At 39.0% G+C, this 10189-nt stretch overlaps 2 protein-coding genes across 21 annotated transcripts; one reads left to right on the forward strand and one right to left on the reverse strand.

The window, feature by feature from the left end:
* The first annotated feature begins 371 nt into the window (after positions 1 to 371).
* On the forward strand, positions 372 to 5955 carry LOC143879734 (uncharacterized). Of its 20 annotated transcripts, XM_077382270.1 has the most exons (6): positions 378 to 1199; positions 2754 to 2818; positions 2912 to 2988; positions 5092 to 5162; positions 5344 to 5430; positions 5547 to 5955. In XM_077382270.1, exons 3-6 carry the CDS (start codon positions 2942 to 2944, stop codon positions 5651 to 5653), a joined length of 312 nt encoding a protein of 103 aa, XP_077238385.1. In that variant the 5' UTR covers positions 378 to 1199; positions 2754 to 2818; positions 2912 to 2941; the 3' UTR covers positions 5654 to 5955. The 20 variants fall into 20 exon arrangements, 2 of the variants coding, with proteins under 2 accessions (XP_077238385.1, XP_077238384.1); XR_013251371.1 differs by lacking the exon at positions 378 to 1199 and having other exon boundaries at positions 1206 to 2818; positions 2912 to 4792; positions 5333 to 5430; XR_013251376.1 differs by lacking the exon at positions 378 to 1199 and having other exon boundaries at positions 1206 to 2818; positions 2912 to 3099; positions 5333 to 5430.
* Positions 5956 to 7380: 1425 nt separating this feature from the next.
* LOC143879736 (RING-H2 finger protein ATL43-like) lies at positions 7381 to 9809 on the reverse strand. Its single transcript, XM_077382271.1, has one exon. It carries the CDS (start codon positions 9537 to 9539, stop codon positions 8211 to 8213), a length of 1329 nt encoding a protein of 442 aa, XP_077238386.1. The 5' UTR covers positions 9540 to 9809; the 3' UTR covers positions 7381 to 8210.
* Positions 9810 to 10189: the final 380 nt, after the last annotated feature.

A 10189-nucleotide genomic window follows, 5' to 3' on the forward strand; every position in this document is an offset into this window, starting at 1 on the left:
TTACAGAATTTGTTTTCGCATTTGGCTACCGAAAAGAAAAACTACACGATTTCCACTCTTCCCCAAAACCCAAATATGGTAGGTCTCTCTCTCTCTCTCTCTCTCTCTCAATAGAATGTCAAACTTAACCATCCCTCTTACCATAGCCTGTACAAAAACTGAATGTCGCACAACGTGATGCTGCCACGTGGCCCCCTCTATACACGCAACTTCTGCGTATAGCCCCTTTAAAGAGAAAGGGTAATATACACGGCACTTCATTCTATAGAAAAAGAAGCCTTTTTTTTTTCTTGCAACTTCCTTGTCTCTCTTCTCTATCCCACGTTATTTAATGCTAATTATTTGCTCCTATCTTCAACGATTCACGATTACAAGCATTTAACAAATAATAAGATAATGATTGTATTAAAAGAGATAATTCTAATTTGACTAGGATTCTTAATCTTAGTTACTTGACTTACCATCCAAGCACAATACAAATCTAATGGTGAGAACACTCACATTAGAATTTCCAACAACCCCAAAAGTCTCTCTCCTCTAGAAACGCGTGAAGGAGGAATCCCCAATCACTTTCGATATCAATGTATTTGTAGATTTGGAAAAGTAGCAAAAATCCCTACAAAATAGCAGCTAATGCTAGATTATCTCCTCAATTCCGCGAAAATTGGGTTACACCAAAATATATCCCCTCTCTCTCTCTCGTTAGAAAAAATTCTTTCAATTTGAAAGTTTTCTATCGTGATGTTTTTTCTGATATGGTGGCGGAAATTCTTCTAATTTTAAAACATTTTTAAAGCATATTTTATTCCTCGCCCTGTGCATCGCACGGGTCTCCAACTGGTCGTCATGTATTTTCAGGTTTTAGAAATCTAAATATTGGGGGGAGATTATATTGAATGGAGATTTTTAAAACATGGATTTCTTACTTGAAATCAAAGATAATGGGTTGTAAAATCTAATTTTACACCCCTTTCAAAGTATGACCTGGATTCTAAAATCCATGTATCCAAACAGCTCCTTATAGTCTTCTCCTTTCGTCCGCTAATTCCGTTCCTGTGCTTCTCGACCATGAAGAAGACTGACTTTTAAAAGGAAGAAGGAAAAGGAAGTTTTGACTGTTATCCTCATTTCCTACTCTTCCCTTTGCATCGCATCTTGGGTTTTTTTTTTTTTTTTTTTTTTTTTGTGTTTGATTGCAGGTAAGTTCTTATGATTTTATTTTTTTTTCTTCTGGGTTTCGTCTTGCTGCATTTTATGATTATGGTTGTTTTGTGATATTTGATTGAAGAGTTTGGAGACGGATTTCTTAGTTTCATAGTTGTTTTGCTTTTAAATTTTTTTCATTGGTTTTTATGAGCTGCATTTGGGGTTGTTTTGTTTGTTTCTTACTCAGGGTTTTGATTTTTAGGGTTTGTTTAGGTATATTTGGTTTACGATTTGCTTTTCATTTAATATTATTTATTTAGGGTTTTGATCTTTAGGGTTGTGTGTGATTGCAGGTTTTTTGTTTGCTTTTCGTTTAATATTATTTATTTAGGGTTTTTTATTTTTAGGGTTTGTGTTTGATTGCAGGTTTGTTGTTTGATTTTCGTGTAGTGTTATGATTTGATTATTTAGTGTTTGTATAGGTATATTTCTTCATGGTAATGCTGTGTGGCTTGCTTGGGTTGTTTGTTAGGGATCAATGTTTCAATTCTGAGCTTTATCATTCCTATGCCCAACTCTATGTGTTTTTACTCTTTTTCCCAAATGCTTCGAATTGTTTCAGTTGTAGATCTGTGATTTCCAGAGAATTCATCGCTAAATTGGTTTCCGCTTAGCTACAATTGCAAGACTCAAAAGAATGTGGACTTCACTTTTAAGTTGGTTTATTTCAGTGGTTTGTAACATATTCCAAGATGTATTTGAAATTTTGAACATAATCCACATATATTCATTTTTAAAGGTTTCTCAGTTATCACATACTCAACTCAACTCAACTCAACTAAGCCTTTGTCCCAAACTAGTTGGGGTCGGCTAATGAATTTCTCATTTATCACATGTGTGTTTTAATTTGTTTTTCATAAGATACTAAGATCGGTCCCAAATCCATATATCAATTCCATAACTACACTTTTTTTCTGTTGTCGGGTGGTGGGAACCTTCAAAGTTTGACCCAGTTCAGTCACCGATGCTCTTTTTTGAAAAGGGTTTGCCTGTGCTTTCTTCCATACCTCCTGAGGTAACCCAAATCAACCTTAGGATAGGAAAATCTGTAATTTGATTTGGTAAGACAGGATTAGTGCTATGTTTGTCTTTTATATACATGTGTTATTCGACATTAGTGTTATTTAAGTGAAATATCTCCACTCTATTTTGTTCTGTTCTACTGATTGGACAGTTTTAATGTGATTCTCTTACCCACTTTTTTTTTTGATGGGGAAGCTGGGGTTAAACAGACCCCTACCAGATATTTCTCTTAGCCACTTGTGTATGACTTGCTTTTAATCTATAGATACATTTCAGAATTTATGTTTCAATTCCACCTTCAAGTCCACCATTGTGAAAGATGTGTCAGCTGCAGTATCTTATTTATCTTTGTAACTTGAAGAAAGTTATATTGGGGGTGCAACTGCAAATGTATGATGCCTCTACCAGCTATCTGATAAAGCCTTTGCGTGTCATTTATTATTTACCGTATCATTTTCTTGCATTATTTAGTCTGTTGGTAGACTTTAGTGTAGTTTTAATATGAACCCTGTTTCGTTGCATAGGTACTAGAGGAGAGCATCAAAGTTAAACCAAGAATTCAATGTTTCTGCCAATGAAGTAACACTGGGTATTAATTTATGTTGTATTTTTGCATATGAAATTGATGTGGTATTAATTGTTGCAAGAATAAGAGGGATTTATTCTTTTCTTATAAATTCAGGTTGCTTAACCTTAAGAGTCATTTTCATCAATGAAGACCATGCAAGTTTTTGGAACAGAGAATCAAGAACTTCAAAGGCAATAATTGCTACTACTTTGCCCATTCGGTAGATAAGCTGCTAAATACACAATTGTGCAAGTGTGTGTTTGTATCCATACTTGTTTGTACTCGTGTCTCTATCTATCTATGTATGTACCCTTGAAAGATAATAGATCACTAAATTTTTGACAATGTATGCTGCATTGTTGATTTGCTTTTATATATCCACCCATCAACTTTACAAGATACGCTGTAGCAATATATAAGAATTATAAGACTTGATCTGTACAACATACTTTGTTGCAATGTATTAGAATTATAAGAGTTACTCAAAAAATTAATATAGATTTAAATTTTCATGCCTCAATTATTCACTGTTTCATGTGCAACCTCCGTAGTTCATTAAACTATTAACTACGTAGTTGTACCCATTTATAAATATGTAAATAAATGTGTCAGAGATTGAAGATATATGATCATGGTTTGATGTGGTTTAATGAGAAGAATTCGTTTTTTGTTTGTCAAGAGGAATTGGTTTTTCTCATTGCATATTATGTAGTTTCAACCTCTATAAGTAGCCATGAGATACCATTCAAAAAAAAAAAAGTAGCCATGAGTTTGAGTGTTACTAATGCCATTAGCAGGGGTACTCTTCACTCCTCTCTTTCACAGTAACTGACATAAACAGCACAGTAACATAGCTAATGGCATTAGGAGCCGAACTGGATGGCTCCATCAAATATGAAATCCAAGGAAAGGTACCCAATTTTTACATGCGTGATTTCAGGGTCTGTCACCTGGTTCTAGTGGAAATAGTTGAATGGTCTAAACAGGTTGGATGAACTTGCTTGTTGTAGCCATGCGTTGCCTCGATGGGCACATGTTAGGTCTCTACGAACCTGTTTGACGACACAGTGAGAAGTAGGAGGACAATTGGCTTAATCTATAAACTACTGAGAGTCATGGGACTTCCTTTTGATTTTGTGGCAATAAAATTATGCCAACTTTCAGTGGTCACTAGGTGAGCCTTTGTTCTTTTCTTTTCTTTTGGTGTAGCTATGTGAGCTTTTCTTCATTTCTGTTTTTATGGCCTTTCATGGTATCTGAACTTCTAAGACATTGGAAATAAATAGGGAACTTCTTCCTTCTTTGGATTCCCTCGAATTATGGATGACATTAAGGGCACGTTTGTCTACCATGAATTTTTTTTCATGATAAATCGGTGTCCCCAAGTGGAGATGAGGGTGAAGTGGCTAAAAGTCAGGGAACAAAAAACAGAAAACTAGTGTCTCCAAGGGATGATAAGCAGCAGGAAATCAGGAAACAAAAATCTCTACTCAAAATCGGATTGACTTTTTCTTGATTTTTAGCCACTTCTCAGGCTCACCGCAATCGCGCCTTCTCAAATCTCTCTCCTTCTCCCACTGCCCTTCCCCTCTCTCACCTCTACACCGATTTATCATGAAAAAAAATTCCTGGCTGCCAGACATGGCCTTACTGATCAAGATCATTCACCGCAGCGCATGAAGTGCTAATTGGTAGAAGCAAGCAGATTGAGAGATATTTGGGTGCACTGATGGAAGGAATCTATGATGAGGGTTCCATGTAATATTCTATGATGAAGTGCTAATGGGTGGAAGCAAGCAGATTGCTAATGGCCTTTCTTTGTTGAATTTGATTTGGGTATTTTCTTGTTCTCTGTATTGAGAGAGCTGTTCTTTTTTATTTTCCCCCCATAAGATAATGTCATGGATCTGCTTAAAGAGCAGGAAATGAAGGAATCTGTTGACATTAAAGGATCAGGTCGCTTTCGGATAGAATAGTTCCACACATTCTCAAGCCGTGAGTGTAAAATTCATGTTCTGCTTTCCGAAATCTTGCCTTGTTTGGTTGAATTATAGCATTTGGATATAATTCGTTTGTTGCTTCCATAGGTAGAATTTGTTTCTGTGGTTGCAGTTCTGCATGGGTTTTAGAGGCTTGTTGGTTGTAACTATAGATTTTTTTTATTTTTTTTGAAATGGCTTGTAGCTTTAGATTTATTTTCTAAAAGTTCTTGGTTTGGCATTTCTGAACTTTGTTTAATCAGCTCTAGGTTATGATCATATGGCATTTGATTCTGGGCTTTCTTTATTTTTCAGGTACCCATATGGAGTTCTCTGTATTTTAAGGCCGATTAAACAATGGCTAAAAATCGGAAACTGTAAAGAAGGTAGGGTCCTTAATGATATGGTAAAGCCATGGATTTAATGGTGGATGAACCAATGTAATCACTTCAACTGAATTCCCGATGCATTGTTTCATGAGGTTTTTAGCTGTTTCTTTCGTAGTTTACTACAATTTGGTCTAAAGCTACAACATAATGAAAAGAGTCTTTTTCAGCTTTGTTTCAGATTTGCCTCATCTGCAACACCCTGTCACTTCGAAATTTATGTCTCAAATGCAACATTTGATGATGACCCACTTAGGTGTGCTCACGGGTAAGAAAGTTTTTTGTACAATTTAAGCCGAAGCTAAGCCTTTTCACGGTTGCTTGTTCTTTGACCAAACACCACTCTATGATCCTGTTTTGTTTGCAATCTTATTGCTCTCACAGTGAAGCAGCCAAGCAGGTCAAATCAGCATTCTATTCACTTTCCAAGGTCTAAATTTAGTGTTCGTATGAGCCTTTTCAGTTTCCTGTTGTTAGGAATAACCTCTTGAGTATGTGAAATTTATCTTACTAGGACTCCTAAGCTGTAACTCAATGTTTTTTTCGTAGTTATTTGTCGTAGCACTGATTTCTAAGATTCTGATAGTACATTAAGAGATCAGTTATGATGAAGACTAGAGAGAAGCAAACAGAAAGTTCTTCGTTAAAAAAAATTGCTGGCGTTTCTGACCGCCGGCTGAGGTTTTGCCGTCAGTGATCGCCGGGGAAGGGTTTGTTTCTTTCGGTGAGAATATATTAATTTCTCCAAACAGCTTCTTGCATCTATTGTTAACGATTCTTCTTTTGAGTTGCTTGTCTTGGAGCAATATTTTAGGGTTAGGGGTAGGGCTTATGGAGGAGGGTATTATGAAGGTTTGTGATGATGTCCTAAAATCAACATAGGCTCCCATTAAGAGAAGGACTTTGCTACTCTACAAGTTTGCTATCCTTGACTTGTTTTTTTTTTTTTTTTCACATCCCTAAACCTTGTTTGGATTGCAAGAAAAACATTTCCGGCGGAAAAGTTTTCCTGAGAAAATACTTCCTCTATGCTCCGTTTCTTTCAACATAAAAATGGACGCAAAAGTTCTTTTATGTTCATTTTTACACCACAAAACAAATTTTACATCCATTTTTACGTTGAAAGAAACAGAGCCTTACATGATTAAGAAGGAAATGATATGTTTACTGCTAATTTAAACATATATTATTATAAATTGAATGTCTCTCTAAGGCCCTGTCTGTATACAATAATCGGTTTGGACTCACAATCAGTTATCAAAATCGAAAACAAAAAGGGCCTAAATAAAACATAAATCATGTTGGTTCAAGCAATCTTTTCTCGTGTAACCAAACGGTTGAAAGGCTGGTAATTTTGGATAGGTTTTTCTTTACAAACTTTTCCATAAAATTCCTGCAATCCAAACAGGGACGTCTAAGTGTGATTAGAAAATGTGGTTCTTATGAGGATAAGATAAATGGTTGTGATTGATATTGTCACTCAAATATTAAATATTTATTAAAAAATAAACACTTTTTGATTGGTGGGTTAGCTTTATAGGAGTTATAACATCCTTTAACAACTAATTATAAAATGGGATTTGCTAGAGTCCATGGCAGAAGGTGTGAATCTTGCATGTGAGAGCAGCCATACAGGCTCACTTTTCCGCAGATTTTGTCTTCATTCATGAGGTTACTGCTCTCACATGCAACAGGCCATCGGCGAGACGCTTTCTGCGCTGGACGCTAGCAAATCCCTCTTTTCAAATCAAACAATACTAAAACGAACGTAAGGATACACCAAGATACTTAGCTCATGTTTGGCACCCATAAATTGAAGGAATATTATTAGCATAGCAAGTAGGGAGAGTGGGGAGGAGGGATATCAGGCACGATTTTTATTTTTATTTTTCCTCCCCATGGAAAACTAGTTTATCTAGCGGCCGGAGAGAGGGGCAAAGAAGGGTCGCAAAGGGAGAGAATTCAGAGGGCATTAGTGAGATGCAATCTTTGGGTAATGGTCCACATCAATTGTGGACCCCACAAGGCGAAAGATTTGGGTTGGGTTGAACACACCCATGATGCATACCATGGAGAAATAGTGGAGAGAGAGGGTGGGGGCTTATAGACAAAATGTGTCACGCACGTGCAAGTGTCTCAGAAATAAAAAAAAAACAACAACCAAAATCCGAAGAAAAGAAAAGAAGTAAACTAGAGAAATGAGTTAAGAAGGAGGAAGAAGACGAAATATCCTTGGAGTATATTATCAAAAAGTTCACGTACTACATACATTACACAGCGTCGGGTCATGTCACCATTAATACCACACCCTTCTTTTAAGAGAAAAGGTTGCTAAAATCTCACCCTCTCCCCTTTTTTTAAACATGACTCCCCTAACAAGAAAAACGCCACTAAAATAGAAGGCTATATGCTCCCAAAACCTCCTCAGGAAAGGACAAAGGCGTTCAGCTCAAAAAACCCGACACGGGCCCACCCGACACGCTCCGTCTCTTTTTTATTTGTTTTTTTTTTAAATAAAGGATAATGGATAGATAAAGCGGAGAGGAGTCATGTATCCCATCCCCCGCATCTTTAAAGTCTCAACAACCACATCGTTTTGTCATTTACTCTGTTTCTATCACTCTATATCGGTGCCCGACACGGACGCAAATCCGAAACCGATACGAACGTTATGTCGCTTAAAATTATTCTTGTTCGAAATCATGCGTCTCGAAACTGGAGATTTCTCTTCTTGTTCTGCTATTTTTTCTCTTTTCCCTCTTCACCTTTTTCTCTCTTTTTACAGTTGCCCGAGCATCAGAGATTCCGATTTCCGATACGCGCTTTTGTCACGGGTGTTGCAGAACAGAATCGAGCGAGAGTGAGCAAAACAAGAATAAGCCGTTCGAACGAACTTCGAACTGAAGCTTCTCTCAATATCAGTCTCGAACACAAACTCTCTCCCCTTTCCGTGGTACTTTTTCTCTTTCAGAGTGTGATATGATCGGAATATTAACAAAAGACACGGGATATCTTTGTCCGTGATTTTTTTTTTCCTGCTTCTTTTTTTTATTTTGTGGAGGATCCGTTACTTTCTCTGCCATTAACCCAATGCGGGGTACGGAACCCCAACCACCTATTTACCGTCTTCTCCTCTTCTTCGCGACGGAACCTACTCAAACCCGTGATTTCCGACACGCATCTGGAATTTATTACGCTACTGCCACTCCCACCATTCTCCTCTCTCACTCTCACTGCAATCTCATCCACCCCTTTCTGTTTAGCACAACACGAACCCCTGGCGCACGATAGTGAATACCGTCCGCTATCCGTAATAATCATCTCAGACCGTAGAAATAAAACATCCGACGGCTTCAAATCGCTCCACCGTCTCGGTGGTAAGGGCCCACCAGTGTCGGACACGATGATCCTGTGTTCCAACCGCCGGTCATTTTCAGGCGTGCCGGAAACTTCCTCCGGCAAAAGAAGCCCATCTTTCCGACCACCGCCGCGATCGAAGCATCCGACACTCACCTTCTCCACCTCAGCTTTTCTCAGATTCGTCTGATCAGCCGATCTTCTGGAAATCCCCGCCGGGGTGTCGGAACTGCTTGATTTTTCCCCTGCCGACGAGTGCCGTCCCGAAATCCTCCGGTACCCAATTTCGGTCCCTGGGCTCTCGTCTCGGTTTCGGCTGTTACGTTGCTTTTCCTCTTGGTGGGGTTCTTGGGGTTTTTTTAAGGGGAAGCAATCCGATTCCTCAACCAGGAGAACGTCTTCCGGGTCGACTCGGTATCGGCAGAGGGGACAGGTCGAGTGTGCATCTAGCCATGTATCAACACATTCAACATGGAAGGCGTGTTTGCATTTAGGAAGAAGCCTTAGAACCGCGGTCGACTCGAACAGGTTCAGGCACACGGCGCACTCGAGCCCGTCCTTTTGTCCACTGAGCGAGCCGAACCGGAAAATCGGGAGCGATTCGACTACGGTCCGGTCGATTCCCGAGTTGCGCTGCGTGGAAGCTGGGTTGGCTCCAGGGCTCACCCCGTAGCCGATTACACCGACCCCGCTCCGTTTACAGTGTTTTGCGTAGAGGAGGAGGAGGAAGGTGATGGAGAACATGGTTGTGAGGACGCCCACAATAACGGCTATGCTCGGACGGAACGGGGCTATGTTTGATTTGGGGAGAGATGAAGGGGATTGAGGTGGGTTTGTAGTGTTGGTACTATTTGATGGGGTTTCGATTTGGTCTTGTGCCATGAAAGCTTGGAAAAAGAAGAAACATAGGAAGAGGCAGAAGGTGAAAGATTTGGAAAACCCCATCTCTAGTTCTGAAAGAGAGGGGGAGGATTTAGGTGGGTTTATGGAAAAGATAGAAGAGCGACGAGACAAAGGCATCTAACTGTCACGGAGTGTGATTGATGAAAGAAAAGGAGAAAGAGGGGGGGTGAGGATAAGGAAACGATGGGGAAAGAGTGGAGAGGTCGTTTTTAACGGATTTCTCTCTCGTGATTTCGTCATCTGCCATCACTGATTGTTGCTGAAAAGAAAAGAAAGCTTATTTCTCTCCTCCCATTCCGCCCCCCCCCCAACCGATCAAACCGCCTCAGCGCACACCTGAACAGAAATACAAGGAAAAATCTATTCCATCTCGAACGTCTCTCTCCTTTCATCTTTTTAGCTTTGTAAGTTGTAACTGCTGGTTAAAAAAATTGTAAATTACGTAAATGGCCTTTCAGTGACGAAAATGACATCAAAATCATCGGGGATGATGGCTTTTTGGTCAGGCTGAATTGCTGAAAAGGCACCAGCTTCGATGTTGTCGTTTTGTTATGAATTTGGGATGTTTCTGTACTTTACCCTTCCTTCATGTATGAAGAAAGGATACTAATGTTAGCACCTTTCTTTCTCTTTATAAGAGCACCCCTGCTCTTTGTTTTACTTTGCTCTCTTAAGGCTCTTACAAACTTCAATTCCCAACAAAATAATGAAATAGAGTGATTTAAGTTAAGCTGAAGAGTGTGTTGTTAATCACTTCTTTTGAAGAA

This window comes from Tasmannia lanceolata, unplaced genomic scaffold, assembly GCF_043159265.1.
Source record: "Tasmannia lanceolata isolate RefF3 unplaced genomic scaffold, GAP_Taslan_0.1 ptg000006l, whole genome shotgun sequence".
Taxonomy (NCBI): Eukaryota; Viridiplantae; Streptophyta; class Magnoliopsida; order Canellales; family Winteraceae; genus Tasmannia; species Tasmannia lanceolata.

Excerpts from the sequence above, each read along its gene's own strand:
- LOC143879734 (XM_077382270.1), top strand. The coding sequence starts at position 2,942 with ATGAAGACCATGCAAGTTTTTGGAACAGAGAATCAAGAACTTCAAAG. Across the intron at positions 2,989-5,091 it reads GAGAATCAAGAACTTCAAAG|GTACCCATATGGAGTTCTCT; the intron begins GCAATAATTGCT and ends TTTATTTTTCAG. Across the intron at positions 5,163-5,343 it reads AATCGGAAACTGTAAAGAAG|ATTTGCCTCATCTGCAACAC; the intron begins GTAGGGTCCTTA and ends GCTTTGTTTCAG.
- LOC143879736 (XM_077382271.1), bottom strand. The coding sequence starts at position 9,539 with ATGCCTTTGTCTCGTCGCTCTTCTATCTTTTCCATAAACCCACCTAAA.